Source organism: Teleopsis dalmanni, chromosome X (assembly GCF_002237135.1).
Source record: "Teleopsis dalmanni isolate 2A chromosome X, ASM223713v2, whole genome shotgun sequence".
Classification (NCBI taxonomy): Eukaryota; Metazoa; Arthropoda; class Insecta; order Diptera; family Diopsidae; genus Teleopsis; species Teleopsis dalmanni.
The window spans coordinates 45,958,560-45,976,199 of record NC_051848.1 but is presented as its reverse complement, the minus strand read 5'-3'; the positions used below and the strand labels follow the sequence as shown (position 1 = coordinate 45,976,199).

Below are 17,640 nucleotides of genomic sequence, written 5' to 3'. Positions count from 1 at the left end.
GTGCATATATGAAGAATGAAAAAGCCTCTTACATTTGAGCTTTCAAACGATATCCATGGCATTTGAAGCATACTTAATTTGACTATTTACATATATAGAAGCAGTACGAAATAGTAAATTTAATCTACAATGCAAGAACAACCTAGTGTGGGCTCACTAATAACGACTGATCTCAAGAAATTTTTTGCTTAAAAATCCGTACAAGTGAAATGTTGTACCTGCGAGGTAGATTATCCTGCAAACTAACGAAGTGCAGTTAAGGATTAGCACCAAAAATTCGAGACCATTGTAATGAAGAAACCAAATTATATTTTAATTAGCGTAATCATTTCGTCTTGTTAGACTCAAAAAAAAAAAAAAAAACGCTGATAACTGCAAATTATTACAGTCACACAGATATAATATCATCAAGAAAATGTATAATGCATAAACAAAAACTGTTTTACCATCTAATAGAATGGTGCCCTATAAAATAGTAAAAAACCTAAGTGAAACATTAAAATGAACTTGAATTAATTTTAAAAGTCAAAAAAATAATGTATACTTTATAACAGAAACCAAATAAGCTCATGTCCATTTAAAAATTTTTTTCTTATATATAACACTATATAACTGTAGCATCCAGTTTCATGCAGTAGGAAACCCTTTGGATCTAAACACCTTCGAATTAAATATGTCAAATACTATAATCTAACGATTGGTGCTATACGAATATATAGCATATCAAAGCATTTAAAATTAAATAATGATTACAATTAATTAGAGATACAATTACATTCTCGATGGGGGCTTCAATGTTAAACGCATTCTCTGCAGTACTCGACTGATCACTGAAAAATATTGGGTCTTATCAAACAAGATCTTATATTTTATATTGATCTTATAGATTTCTAAATAGTGCATAAAATATCAGTTGACTTAATCTATCGAGTTGATATGAAGTCCAACCATTTCTTTAAATATCTTACTTTGAAGAATCATCTTTAAAGAAAGAAAATTTTTTTTATTGAACAAAAATATATTTTGAAAAAGTTTTCAAACAAAGCTTAATGATTCTATTGACTGTATAGTAGCTATACACATGAAGTAGAAAATCATTGAAGTTTAGAGAACACATCCTAGCTAATCCGCGTCAGTATTGAGAAAATAGAATACTCTATCAACCCAACCCAATTTAAAATGTAAAAAATGGTCAGGCTTCTATTTGATAACAGTTGATATTTATATTCTTATAAATATAATGTGGAAGGTTTTATTATTTAATAAATGTTTCCTTTATTATAAAATACGTGCCCTACGTATTTAAAAATTTTGGAAATAATTAGGGTTTTAAAATTTGGTAAGCCTGTTCATAAAGTTTTTGTTTTCTATAATCCAATGGTGCTGTTATCAATCATTTCGAAAATGTTTAAAGGATTTTACTGAAATGCCTTAAACTAATTGTTGACAGAATAAAGTCCAAATTAGTTAGTCCAATCCATTAATTCAGTTTTGAAACACAAGAATCATACATTGAACAAGTCAATAGAATCAGTTATAACATGGAAAAAGGTTTTGCGGAAAAGAGAGTCTACTCTTGTGTCTTATAGATAGGCATAGACTTTTAATAAAGTAAAGTATGTAAACCTTATTAGAAAACTGCGTAGCATGATTGATATATATAAATCAGAGGAGTCGGTGTCTGACGTTGAGTGAATTTTATTAAAATGATTTATATTTCTCCTTAGTTTTTTTCAATCTGTTGAAATTAATACCTTGCTACTTTTCATTTTAATGCTTTTATATTCAGTTATTCCATATGTTGATGTTATTATTAAAATATTGTAATAAAACATCGCATAAGACATAATTTATGTAAAAAATTGACCTGTATTCATTGATCACAGAAATGTAATCGTGGTTTGATAACAGTCTCAATAAATCTGCTGCTACATACACATCTAGTCCTTTTCGTAAAACATATCGGTCGGACTGCACAATTCTAGAAACTAATAAAAAACCCAGTCAATATTTCTCAACATTCCAAACTATTAGTGGTCGCCATGTTTTAAAATGTATACTATGCTTTATCCCTGGATGATCAAGTTTTAATATTTTTGATCGCAAAAGGGTCGTTCCTTGTAATATATTGTAATATAATATAATATTTATCTTCTAAACTTATTAGTTTGGTGTGCTCCTTTCTGGATATATCATAACTGATAATAATATTGAAAGTGATTTTTGAGTTGTTTTACCATATATAAGAATTGAATTAATTATAAAGTATTGATCATAATGTGCGAACAACATAACATAATAGAAAATTAATTTTTAATTTCCAGTGTTGCCATTGAGACTATTTAGACTAAATGTACTTTTTTTTGTAACTCCCAATAAAAAAAACAGAGGGCTATTTTATACAGATAGTCATCTGAAGAATGATCATGACAATATTACTCACTGTTTCATACTTTTACTATAATTTTGATTATTTTTTTTCTGCTTAAATCGGAAAGGTTAATATGCTTACATATTCACACAAAATTACATACAATATTTACTCCTAATAGCTCATGTCACACTTGAGTAATTTTTGAGAATTAAATTTCGTACATTAATTTTTGATGCTCGCTACACTTGATGAATTCTGCAGCTTTAAGATCACGTGTATCTGAATGTCGCTTAGTTGTGTGTGTATTTGTAAAAAAAAGCAGAAGAAGCATTCTTACATTGCACATATATTTTTTACTTTCGCTGTTAACTGTTCCGTTCTGGCATTGAGAATAAAATACCCGTGTGAATATAAAATAGAAAATATCAAATAATTAAATGAAGAAAAATATTATGTAAAGCATGGGCAAAATTTAATCGACTTAATCCTTAATTTTACTCAAGTGTGGCATGGACCAATTGGCACAAATTCTGATATTTTCACTGAGCAACAGTGTTTTAATCGAAATTTCTTTCTTTCTCTCAATTTTTTTCATTTATATTGAAAACAATGGCAATTTCATCTTTGACGTAACATTGACTGTCTGTATAACATGACATCTACGTCTTGAATTTCATTGAATTAAATTTAAAAATTATTACTTCGCATCCGAAAATTATAAAATGAAAACATTTCATAAAAATTTTTGTTTATGATTGAATTTTATTTTATTTGAATACATTTGTTACTTTCAAACATATAGAAAGAAACTAGTGATTATTATATTTATATGTTTTATAAACCTTCTTTAAAAATGATCGATATTGAAATATTTGAGTGCAATTATTGGTGCTTATATGTAAGTTTTTTGTTTTTAATATTTTTCACGTCTGTTTCTGTAGCCAATAATCAATTAATCAGCAAGGCTTACTTAATGAAAACGCCAACATCAAGGGTATCGACAACAATAAACACTCACATAAATACTCCGATGCAACATCAACATCAGAACACTTTATCGAATAATACTTATCTAGTTAATAACAGGGAAATGGAAAATATGAGTTATGAAAAATATTATATCAATAATCACTACAACCATAGAAATCCTAACGATAATAATATTAATAATAGACATGATCAAACTCAATCAACCGATGTGATATTTAGTGAAAGTACAAGTAATTTTAGCAATCCATTTGATGGTATCGTTTTCGATTATGCTAACCTACATAAAAATACTAAAAGTATATATCAAATTAATAATCAAACCACTAATAATAATAGCAGCAATTATGTTATCAGTGATAGTAGAAATACAGCAACGAGTAATTATTCCACGCCAATTCAAATAGATCACAACGATCTTAGTGTAATTAATAATCCACAATTGCAGCAGCAGAAGCAGCAGCAGGAATTATTGCAGAAACAACAGTATATTCAACAACAACAACAACAACAACAACAAAAACATTATATCCAACAACAACAACAGTATGTTCAGCAACAGCAACAGTTTCGCCAACAGCAGGAACAACAACAACAACAATATGTTCAACAACAACAACAACAACAACAACATTATCGCCAACAGCAGGAACAGCAACATCCGTTGACACAAACAGCAAAATTCACGCCACTTGCAATGGCAGCACACGCAACAGCAATGGCTGTGCTTGGTAGCAATTATCATTTCAATGGCAGTGATACTACCAATCGCAACAGCAATAATGCAAGTTATAGTCATAGCAGTAGTTGTGAAAACGAAAAAAATAATTATAGTACCAGTGTGAATAATGAGGAGCAATTACAAGCATTTTACTCGTCGAATTATTCTCCAGAAACTGTTAAAACAACAGATCTATTAACGCCAACGACAAATTTTTTATCTTCGCATAATAAGTTTCCGACAACGACAGAGCAAAGAATAGCTGCAATAGCTGAAAAACCAATATATTCTCCATATCCACACTGTGTGACGAATCCGTTTGAAAAGGTTATAGAGCGATCACCTGCGAACGATGACCCTTCCAGAGATATACAGGCAACAATGGTGACACAATTAAATGAACACCAAAGATCGACAGCAAATACCACAACAACCTTCGCAAGCTGTTATCCGCCAATCTCAAAATACTGTGAGCCTCTTTCAGTGTCCGAAACTTTTTCCATACACAAAACTGAACCTGTATTTGTTGAGAGTTTTTCACCTTTAAATCCATTTCGTGCACATTTTATAGATAATTCGAATAGGCTGAACTCAAGTGTTGATTGTATGCCTGCGGGAATTTTTGCACGTTCTGAAAGTAATTGTAGTGAAGAAAATTTTAATTCAAATGCAAATTTTAATTTCAAGTCAAACTCAATTCTTAATTCCAAAACAGTATGTGATAATGTTTGTTCTTGGAGTAAGTTCTTAAAAATTTGTCATTTTGTTTTTAATTTTGTTTTCGTTTTGCTTTGTTATATGTTCGTTTTGTTTTATACTTTCCTTATTGTAGAAGAGCTTCTAACACAGCATTACCACCACCCAGTAGCAAATGTTGGCATTCAATCACTTATGCATAGACAACTAAAAAGCAATAACGCAGATGTGACTTTTTTTTATCGGACAGAAATAAAAAACCTTGCAATTAAATTAGGGGTATTCACACTGTCTAGTAAATAAATTGGAAAGTGCACAAAATGCATAGATTGCGCGAGCTTGCAATGGACAAGAACAAAATACACACAAAGTGTCTTGCAATTGCATGCAATCTTGCTATACCTAAACCTATTAATATAGGTTTGTAACGAAACAAAAAAAAAGAAAAAAAACAGCTGTTCTGACATTTGTTGCTTCTCATGTGTATGTGGTATGCTGCAAAAACAGCTGTTTCAATTTGATGTTGCAATTCTGCAACAGAGGTGTTCTTGCACTCTAGCAATTTTTGCATAGCATTCTTACATTGTGTGCTTCTTGCAACGATTTGACTTTGCAAAACAGAGTGAATTCCGCTATTCTCTGTAAAATTCAAAATACTGTAAAATCAAAATCCAATAGCACTGGCCAGTATTGCCACATTTAATTAAAAACACGAATAAATTTATTATAACATATCTATATAATATATATATAATTATAATATATATATATATAATTATAATATATATAATTATAATATATATATATATAATTATAATATATATATTAAAGCACAATCACTTTAAGTTAAACTACTACAATCCGAATCCATGTAAGAAAACGAATTCTACAGTCATATACATCTCAAGTTGGAAGCGATAATCGATAGGCATTTATTCAATGCAATATATTTAGAAATACAGACCCAGTTATCAAAAAATTTTATTACATTTTATTCTTTAGTGAACAAAATAACATATTTAAAAATTAAAACAAAGTTATAATATTTATTTAGTATTTTTTTTTAATGTTAATATATTTTCATATAATTTTCACAAGAAGTTTAGGGTTTTTGTTATTACCATTTTTTAGGTTAATTTAATATTAATATTAATAGTAATTGAATCGTAATTAATCGATAAGTCACAACACCACTAATCACTATTGCAAATTTAATTAAATATTTTTATGAAAAAAGAAAAATTTTAATTATTGTTTATTGAAGAATCACGATAGCACTTGTCCCTATTGCAACTTTAATTAATAATTTTAATAAAGATTTTTAATTTTTTGAATTGTTAATCAATTGATTTTAAAATATTCTTTGTTGAAACAATAAAAGAAAATATAATTATTTAGAATTTATCAAGGGTCTGAATCGTGAATCTCGTTTCGGGTTTCGTTACGTTTTCCGTTACTCATAATTCACCAGGGCTCTGAATCTAAAATTTTGGTCCCGGTTTGGTCACAGTTTTCGTTTTGATCAAATTAAAAAAAAAATCGGTTCCAATTTTTGTTCCCACGAAAAAAAAAGAGTTTTTAGTTCATAATTGATTTTAGTTCCGAATAATTGATTTTTGTATTTTTATTACAAATAAGTTTTTTTTTATCATGATTAAATTATTTTCATACTTTTAAAAACCCGTATTTAATGAATTAATTTAATAAAAACAAATAAGATACTCTCCTTAAATTAAATAAAAACTATTTTTAAACTTTTAACTGAAGAGGATTGAGCATAAAGAAACAATATCGAACTTTACGTTGTTGAACCAAAATGAAGCAATATATTTTTTGCTACGGTTCCGATTCGAATACTAAAAACTCATAATCAAAAAAATTATTATATTCATAGTGTAAACGCTTTTTAATTAAAAACGACAACTTCAATACTTAGTTAATTTCTAGCGCTAGTGTGAACACCACATTAGGCTTACATGACAGTTGTACCTCAACCAACTATTCAAATGTTTCGCAGATGGAAATGTAATAATATATGAACACATAATAAGAAAATTCGTTAGCTTTATATAAATCTGATGTGATCGATTAACATTTTAGTAATAATGTATTGTTTAATTATATTAACTTATTTATATATTGAAAAGTTTATACACAAGATTTTTTTGTTTTTGCCATATAAACTGATGATTCGATCAGGAAAAAAAATTTTTAGTTAATTTCATAAAATATATTTTCAATATTAATTACTTTTTTTTTCAAAAATATTTAATAATTTTTTATATTGCGATAATTAATTTCTCATATTTGAAATTTTTTAATTATTTCATATCATGAATATGATTTTAAATCTTATCATAAAATTAAGTTTTAATAAATTTTGCACTATGTAAATAATTTGCACCTTGATATGTTAAAAAAAAAATAACACACTATATTTCAATTACGTTAAAATCTGCTCAACACATATCCGGTATTGATCATTTGGCAAATTTAATTTAATTTTAGCGTCATTTTTGGAATGATGGTCATTTTAAAATGCTGCTCCAAAGATTCTTCACTTGCCTTAACATCAGGTCCATACTTTTTTATATATCAAATATATATCATGATTTTATATGTTTTTGTACTGAGTTGATGATTTAATCTTGTATTAAAACAAATGTAATTCATATTCTAAAGCTCTATACGGCTTTCATATAATCTATTATGACTTCTTTGTCAAAGCCACGGATTTATTTCTTAAAGAACTTGTAAGGATATGTAACCAGCTATTAAATAGTGATCACATAGAAGATGAGAGACTATCGAAATAGGTCGAATTTAATGAAAAATTATTAGACTTGATTAAATTAAAAGAGCTTTCCCTTTTGTCGTTCCGAAAGTGGACTTAAAAAATATAATTTTATGTTGAAGATTTCGCTCCAATTTTATTTTCAACATATTTGTTAGGAGTTGTCACTAAGTGTGGCATATATATAATTTAATCATCCTTCGCGGAATATCTTAAAGTAAAGTACTTGTTGCAAAGATTCTAATATCATACTGTTCAAAGCACATATCTCTAACATTCATCTCTTCAAATTCACGTGGGTTTTCATTGCTCCGTATGTGAAAATAGTCTTTATTGACATATTTTTCAAATGAATAGTAAGCCAACCTTATCATTATACCTTATGATATGTTGGACAAAACACTTCTGTTTTTAATATATCAGAAAAACAGTTCTGCCAATTCGGGACCAACAAATGAATAACCCGTTAAATTTTCATTTTTAATATAGTTTTACAGGCACTTATCATAATAATACGCACAACAGTATTAAGAAATGAAGGTATAGAAAATTATAGTCTGCAATTATAGAAGATGCGTTTTTTTTGTACTTATAAAATGTTTTTAATTTTTTTTTAAATTCTAAATATAATTCACAAATATTAAATTATTTTTCCCTTTCGTTGTTATTACTATATATATAATAATAAATAATTATTATTATATAAAAAATAATTATCATCTTGTTTAGAATTTTGCAAATCAATTAAACTTGAATAAATTTTGAAGAATCTACGTCCCATAAATGCTGTAGAATATAGAACATAATGATTATAAGTTAAATTTGAAAAGGAAGCCTAATCTGCTTCCTATTAATTACAAAAATAAATATATATTAAATTGGTCTAATAAGAGTTCTATTTAAATTAGGTTAACTTAAGCCTTATCGGCATTGCTCCGCTCTAGTAATAAATTATTTTAAAAGAAAATTATAATTAAAAAAAAAACATATATAGACTAAAATTAGTAATTTTATACTTAATTTTATAATTGTAATATTTACATCTTAATTGAATTTTTAATTGTTTGAAAATGTTTTTGAATGGGTAAATTTTTTAAATGAGTAATTTTTATAAGTTCAAAAGAACGATTTTATTTCCATATTTATTCAATACTAAAATAACTCATCGATCCAATCCTAATATCTCATACAAATGTTCAACGCACGATTAGATGAAGCAACAGTTGCTGGCTACAGTCGCTGGTGACTCTCATTGTTGTCCAATTATATACGTACAGTAACCAGCGAATGTTGCTCAGTGATGCGTAATGCTACTGATAGATATTTGCTCAACTATATTTTTAATATTTAATAGCCAACGACTGTAGTCAGCGACTGTAAACAGCGGCTGTAGTCAGCGACTGTAGTCAGCGACTATGGTCGGCGACTGTAGTCAACGACTATGGTCAGCGACTGTAGTCAACGACTATGGTCAGCGACTGTAGTCAGCGACTATGGTCAACGACTGTAGTCAACGACTATGGTCAACGACTGTAGTCAACGACTATGGTCAGCGAATGTAGTCAGCGACTATAGATAGCGACTGTAGCCATCTATTGTAGCCAGCGACTGTAGCTTAATTGTGCGTTAAGCAGAACTTTATTTGGTTTTTTGAACCTGACTGATATTTTTTAAATGTAAATTCTAAAATAAGCTTTTTTATCATTTATTTTTCACAATAGCTTTAGAAAGAAAATATTTTCACTAATTTTTAAAATTCTTAAGCACACACAGTGATTTTGGCATGTTTTTAAAAAAATGTTAAAAAATTGTTAATAATTTGCTGTATTGCCGTCTAATATTTGTATCTAGTAATTGCTTGAATTTTTCAATTTTTGCAGTTCTCTGTTTATTGAACCTAATTTTTTCAATAAAAATTTATTCGTAATTAAATAACAACTAACAAATTTTTTTGTTTTCAAAAAAATAGGTTTTCACTTGACAAATGGTAATATTTCGAAAACTTCAAATGGGAATCTTTTTGGTAGCAATGATAATTTTAGAAACAACAACAAATTAAGTGCTACTCCACCCGAGGATCGGTACGCAGCTTTGAAGCACTTAGATGAACAAATACGCGAGAGTAAAGCCGTTGCGGAAGCGGCGGCGGCTGCATCTGCATTGGTTGATAATTTTGCAAACAGTAAACTAAAATAAAGATTTAAATGCATTATTATTTTTTAATAGAAATTTTTACAGATACTAATGGCAACAACAGCAACAATACTAACAATTCCTCGATCAATCCTTTTCAATCAACACCAAATACACAGAATCAGAATCTCTATGGGCATATGGCATTGTTGCCCAATGGCAGCTTGGCAGGCAATGGTTACGCTTCACACCAAACATTGAACACACAACAGCAAGTAAATGGGACAGCTACGGCGAATTCTACAGCAGCTTTCTTCAATTACTCCAATGGACTTAATGGTTCCATGGGTAATGAAACAATGACACCAAACATGTTTAATACAACTCCATCTGCTGCAGTAAGTGGACCAAATGGTTGCGGCTTTGGTTTTGGAGCAATGCAACAACAAATTGCTACTAATGGCGGTCTAGGAGGAATGGTTGGTAGCGGATTTAATAATCCTTTCGCTGTAAGTTTATATTTTTTTTTTGAATTACTAATAATCTCAATATTTTTATGTTATCAATAAAATAAATTTGTATTAAAGAAATCGAACCCTAGTCAGCCTAATAGTTTCTAATGCTTATGAAACCTTCGTCTATCGGAACAGAATCTAACGATTTTAAATAAATTATAATAGAGATTGTCATCCCAGTTTTTAGTGTAGGATTTATTTATTGAAAACTCAGTTTATTCTTTAAATTTGACAGTTAGTTTTATGTGTTGACGTAGTCCATAAAAGGATTTTATGAAGATTTTACTTTCTTACTTACTTGGCTAAGTAACAGACGTGAGTCGTCTTTAGCTGCGCTCAGTAACCAGACCGATCAGTGGCTTGCTGGCCCCAATTGGTAGCACCAAACGCTCCCCATGTCCTCTACCGCGTTGTTCAACTGCGGGTACCGAATCAAACACCTTTTCATCTGAAACATTTTTTTTTCATTTGCACGACATTACAATGTCAACGAAGCCCCAATATGTAAGCAACCATAGATCTTCAGAAGAATTTCTCTCTCTAATGCCTTCTCATTACTGTTGGTAATTGTCCAAGCTTCTATACCATACAGCATGACAGGCATGATAAGAGATTAGAGATTGGCGTATTTTTTTTTTGTCAAGAGACAGCTTTATTTCTCAATTGTCTACTTAGTCCGAAATAACATCTATAAGCAAAAGTAATTCTTCGTTCCTTTTTTTGTTTCACTCATATAAATGAATAAAGATCTGTTAACATTTGCTAAAGATAAAGAGAAAAAAAGTGCGCGAACCAAGCCTGTATTAGGCAACCAAGTATATATATACTTTTCTCATATATCTTTAATCAGTGTCGAGATGCATCCAATTGCTATCTATATTAAAAGTTGCCATCAACCTTCCTAAAATTGAGCTAATGTTACATTGACGTGATATTTAGTTTCTAAAACTAAAACTCTCTTCTGGTTTTTTATTTTAGGATTATGATTTTGTTGTTGTTGTTGTTATTATTGTTATCAGCCGAGATCTGTAAATGCAGATAACACAAAAGGAATTAGATAGCGACTGCATGGGTTACAATGTAAATGGGTGCTAGTTATGTCGGAGGGAAGGGGATTATTAGGAAGTGAAATGGGATTACCTTTACTTTAAACAGAAGCAAATTTTTTACAAAGTAATTTTGGAAGCTTTGAAAAAAATCTAGTCTCTACACTATTAGCTAATCAATGAGGCTTATTGAAAACAAACTAAGAACATTTGTTTATAACTTGTAGGTTAATTTTTAATTACTAATTTTAAGGTATACTAAATTATTTCTAATAATATGGATATATATATAAAACAGAATTGGAAAAATAAAAAGTAGTATAAAATATTCATTTAAAAATTATTATTTATAACTAATAATGAATTTTCTTTTCAGGCAAATGGCTCCTTTAACTCAAATAATCCATTCTTATGAAATTCAACCAACAAAATCGGCAAAAACCACACGAATTATGATGATCTTAGGTTTTTTTAAGACTTCATACATAATTCTAAAGACACACACTTAGTCGTAATAAGGATCAGGAAACCATAACTAATTTTAGATAATTAAATTTATATCGCTTATGTCATTTATATAACAACAGACTTCGTTTTTACTTCGAATCGAACAACAAATGCAAAATTTTATAAAATACAAAGGAAGAAAATATAGTCGATTTTTATAAATTTTATTTAATCGAATTCAAAACTATTCAAAACATAACAGCAAATAAAACAGTAAATAAAAAGAAACTAGATAAATTTTTTTTACATTAATAAATAAAATAATAATTATAATAACAGTTTGTGGAATACTTCATGAAATCAATGTAATTAACTAAAATATTTAAAATTATATATTTTAATTTGTATTTCGATGTATACAGATCTTAGGAAAATCAACTTGTTTTAATAATACTATGTTGTAAAGGTTTTTTTGGCTTATAATCAATTAAGCGTTTTCACAAACTAAAATGTAATTTGTTTATAATAGAAATGAGCTGAATATTTAGATACATTTTAAAAATTATATTATGATCTGATTTAAACATTTTTAAGCATATATAATTAAAAAAACATAAATGTTATTTGTTAAGTACCAAAGTTAACATATCTGAACAAGAGGCAGCATGAGTTATTTATTAAAACATATAATAAAAATCGTTAACTATTATTAAAAATTACATAGTAATTCCTCCTTCTCTCGCTCTTTCTCAGATACTTTTATGAGCTTAAAGTGGCATTACTATTACACATTTTTTATATATGTTTTTAGTTAATTGTTTTTCAATAATTATTATAAAATTATTTTAATTCGATTAGAGTTGAAGGGAGAGAATAAATACATTAAGCGTTTTAATCTATATAAGCTTACTTATAAAATACTCGTTTAAAAATACTATTAAGACTTACATTAATAACAGTTCAAATAATAACAGTAAATATGTAATACGATATACAATAATTAAATAAAACGCTTAAAGATTAGATCATGATTTTAATTCAAATAAATAATTGTAGTACCTAAGATCTGTATTTCTTAATAATGATATATGAAATATATAAAAAAATTAACGAAACGCTTTTTAAAACTAAAAAAATTAATATTAAATATAAAATATTGAAATTGATATTCAGAAATTGTTCATACGCATTCGAGGTTTCATATAGAAAGCATTAAATAATCAATGTATTTTTTCTTTAATTTAAATTATTTTGTTTTTATTTTTATTTCAGTTTAAGTTTTGGTTTTATCTTAGATTTCCTTCTTCGAACAGCGAGCGCTGTGAAGAAAAGTAGTGATTTTATTATATTTGTTTAAATAATTTTAAGTAAATTAAATAATTTTACGTTTTAATTATTACTTTTATATACATATTTTGTTTGTGTTCTTTGCAGTGCGATATTTTTCAAAATTACTGTTTTAAAATACATACATTTATATATATATATAATTTGTTTAAAATTAATTTTACTTTATACTCGTATATTATTATTTAAAATTGATACGTATTAGATATAATTTTATTAACATTTTATATAAAAATTATTTAAAGCAAATTATAACTAAACATATATATTTTTTTAATAAAGAAAAAAATTAAAATCGACTAAACGTTTTATTTTAATTTAACAAAAAAACTGCTAAAAAACATTTAAAATAAAATAACATATTTTAAAATACAATAATATATTTTTTATCATAAAACAAAATATCTTATACTAAAATAAATTAGTAAATTAGTTTATTAATGATATAAAATATCTTATAATAAGATAAATTATTCTATAATGATATAAAATATTTTATAATAAAATAAATTCTATTTAAAAATACTAAAAAATAATTCTATAATAATTCAAAATGTTTTATGATAAGCTAATTATTCTATAATGATATAAAATATTTTATAATAAAATAAATTATTCTATAAATATATAAAATAATTTATAAAAAAAAAAAATAAATTTTTATTATAAAATTAAATGTAAAATAAATTATTTATTATAACACACATTATTTTGAAATATAATAAAATATTTTTTAAACCATAAAATAAAATATATTACAACAAATTATTTTATAATGAAATAAAATATATAAATTATAAATATAAATTATGTATTATAAAATATATAACTTGAAAATACAATGGAATATTTTATAGTTTCATAAAATAAAATATCTTAAAATAAAATTAATAATTTTATGATAATATAAAACATTTTATCATACATACACAATACATTTTATTATAAAATAAAATACTTTATAATGCAATAAAATCAAATAATTTAAAATAAAATAAACTATTTTATAATAAAATAAAACATTTTATTATAAAATTTTTTCCAATGGTTTAAAATATGATACTATGGCCTAAAAGTAAATAACCAAATATGTTATTTAAAAAATATTTGTGATGTATTGCATATTTAAGATAAAAACACTACAAAATAAAATACTAAAACTATTTTATAATATATAAATATTGATATATATATATATATATATATATATATATATATATATGTAATAGTATATCTTACAGAGAGACTCATAGTCTATTAAATTGTGCCAGCAATTTAATATTTGATTGTAAATATTAAAAAATATCTGTTTTAAATTGTCCAGTATTTTTCAATATATATGTACGTTATACAAATAGTTAAGCATTAAATTCTAATAGTCGTTATATTTTTTGGTCACCTTAGTCTTGGGCCTTTATTCCGCTCTGAACAAATCAAACAAGTTATTTAAAAATAGCATTATTGTTCGTTGATAATATTAAAAAAATATATTTATAATAATACTCCGCTAAATAAGTTTTTTTTTAACTATAATTTAAAGTTTTCAGTTATAATCAACAAAAATTGAATTATTTTATTTTAAATAGACTTTGTTTTATTTTATTTTCAACTCTAGTGCGCTAAAGATGTTTGGTCTCTGCATATTTTCAAAAACAAATTAAGATACTTACTTGAAAAAAAAAATGTAATAGTTTTTATTATCGTTATTCTTAAAATAACCACACAAAAAATAATAAATCTTACGAGTATGCAAATTTAATCTAATAAAATTTAAAACCCATCTTATTATCTATAGAAGCCTATATGACTAGGTTTAACTCTAACTGCCATTTCATACTTGCTCAATTGTATTCCATCAATATATCATAATATTGAAATATTGAAACTATGGCATATTGTCCTTTAAGTTTTTATACCCAAACACTTTTTGTCGTATTCTATAAGTATAAATTATTGCTTTTATATCTTACAAGTGCTGTAAACGAACATTTCAAATTTTTTAAATAGTCCGCATATGATGCAAATTCGAATTTTCGTATTCGTTGCATAGTTCGAATATCAAATAATTCGAATGACATAAACAGCACTAGATTTTACTTTGATTCTTTGGTATTAGTGATGTGTGAAAATACCGGATAAATATCCATTTCACATGTAAATATCGTTAGTTTTTCATGATGTACAATATACAATGTATAAATTGAGTAAATATTTTTAAATAAAATTTTTTTTTGTGAATATTTGAAATGTACGCTCTTAAAACGCAATACAAACAAAATTTGATACAATTACCTAGTATTTGATTTGAAAATATAATAAAAATAATATTTGTTAACTAATTAGGTATTTAATAATACGGTACCACAATGGGCCTATAAGCCTAAGTGGATCCCCTTAGGATTGCAGGTATAACCTAACCCAACCTAACTAATTAGGTGTTTAAAGTATCAGCTTATATTGCAGTTATATTTAAAACTGAAGCGATCTGATCATCTTTTTGCAGGAATATGTTGACTATCTAAGCTTTGTTGCAACAAATTTTTTAGTTATATATTAAAATTAGACAAAGTTTTTGTACAATATTATATGCGTAAAGGATTGGTTTATAGTTTTATCCAAATTTAAACCGATCGCTTAAAGCCATTCGTTGCATAAATGTCGAAATTAAGTGATATGAACAAAGTAATATCTGTCCAGTAATATTTGTCAGTGTTTATTCTTAAAAAAAAAAAGCTTTCGAAATTTTATATATTGCTATTATTTTTCTCTAATATAATAAGTACTTGTAACAGCTTTTATTTGTAAAATGTTTTATAAAACATACTACATAATTCAATAACTTACCAAGAAAATATATATTTCCAAATCACTCAATTTGAATCATAGAATTTAGCATTTGAATATTTATCTTCCTTCACGAATAATTGGCAAAGGTTAGAAAGGATTAAAATCCAAATATCAAAAAAAAAAAAAAAATAGATTAGTTGTATTAAAAAATTTTTTTTTATATTTCTTATCCAATACTTTTGCTCATTACACTGATACCTAATACAACATTTAATGGGATGATATTAAAATATTAATTTCTTCAATATGTTATGTTTATAAAATAAATTATAAAAGTATTTTTAATAAGTTTGAAATAAATCCGTCCAAATAAAAAAAAATAAATAAATAAATAAAAACAACAAATGAAGGAAATACTTTTACATGATATTTTTACAGCTTGCTTTTTAATTTTTATTTTATTATTTTAAAATTTATTATTATTTTGAAATGTTGTGTCTCTATTATTATTTGCTCCCATCACACTTTCATTATTATCAATTTTTTAAAAATTATTTTTATTTTATTAAAAATATATATATTTAAAATATTTAAATTTGTTTCATTTTATTTTTTTTAAATTCTCATGTATTTACAAAAAAAAAATGTAAGTAAAATATATTTTATTTTTAGTATTTAAATTTTTATTTAATTATTTACAGAAAAAATTGTTCATTATAACTGATAATATATAGTAATAAGTATTTTTAGAATAATTTAATAACAATTCTTCTAGTGCTAGCAATCAAAATAAAATATGTTACATTAATTAATACTTATAATCACATTTATTGTTTTGCATATTTTTAAAATAAAATTTAATTTAATAAATTCATTTAAAATAAAACTATTTATTTAAAATAAAATTATTTATTTAAAATAAAATTTAATTTAATTAATTTTATTTTAAATCACAAATCTTCTTTAAGCTTTATAAACTATTATAAGTTATTTTGTGTTCATAATTATTTCAATAATTATTTTAATTAAAATTATTTATTAATAAACTTTATTAATGAACTAATGGACATATGCTCAACATCAAGCTATTATTTCTATTAAATATTATCAAATTTATATTAAGAAAAATGTTTACTTTAATGACTTAAATTGTATACAAAATAAAATTTTAAATGTCCAATGATTAACCCAAAAATTAATTTTTTTTGTTTGATCATAAGAAAATGAATACGTTAACGTTAAATTAAAAAATTACATTTTTTAAATTAATAATTATTATAATTTATATTAATCTTTAATTAAAACGCTTTAGTAAACGTGTTAAAATTTTTATTTATTATTAAAATATTTTTTTTTGTGTCTCTGTAAAAGTTTTTATTGTGGCCTTATTTTTAACTTATATAAAAAAATGTTATATAATATAACACGTATGTATATACATACTTTAATATAAATGTATAAAGATATATGTTTACAAAATATATTAAAGAAAATGTCATTTGTAAAAATAACAATATTTTTAAAAACAATATATATGTATTTAATATATTTTAATTCAATAAGCTTCATATTAAAGTTATAAATATTTGCTCAAAATCTAATTACTGTAAAAAAAAATATTTATACATACATATATATATATAAGATTAATAATTAAAAAAATGCTTTGATATGAAAAATTTAAATGTTCTATGCTGTACTGGGAACGAAGTATGACAGATGTTAAATGAAATCTGAAAAAGTCTGAAAAAAGAATACATGGAAATTTTTTGCAACTGAAGTGAACTAAAAAT

The 17,640-nt window shown here is 25.4% G+C and overlaps 1 protein-coding gene across 3 annotated transcripts in view; it reads left to right on the top strand.

Moving 5' to 3' along the window:
• Positions 1-11,943, top strand: part of LOC119688150 (uncharacterized protein DDB_G0283357) — an 83,174-nt gene extending 71,231 nt beyond the window's left edge. For all 3 annotated transcript variants that reach the window (XM_038102813.1, XM_038102812.1, XM_038102811.1), the window contains 4 exons: positions 3,316-4,821; positions 9,542-9,754; positions 9,811-10,214; positions 11,643-11,943. In XM_038102813.1, coding sequence (XP_037958741.1) covers positions 3,316-4,821; positions 9,542-9,754; positions 9,811-10,214; positions 11,643-11,681 — 2,162 coding nt within the window. In that variant the 3' untranslated portion in view covers positions 11,682-11,943. The remainder of the gene's footprint in view (positions 1-3,315; positions 4,822-9,541; positions 9,755-9,810; positions 10,215-11,642) is intronic.
• The last annotated feature ends 5,697 nt before the right edge of the window (positions 11,944-17,640 follow it).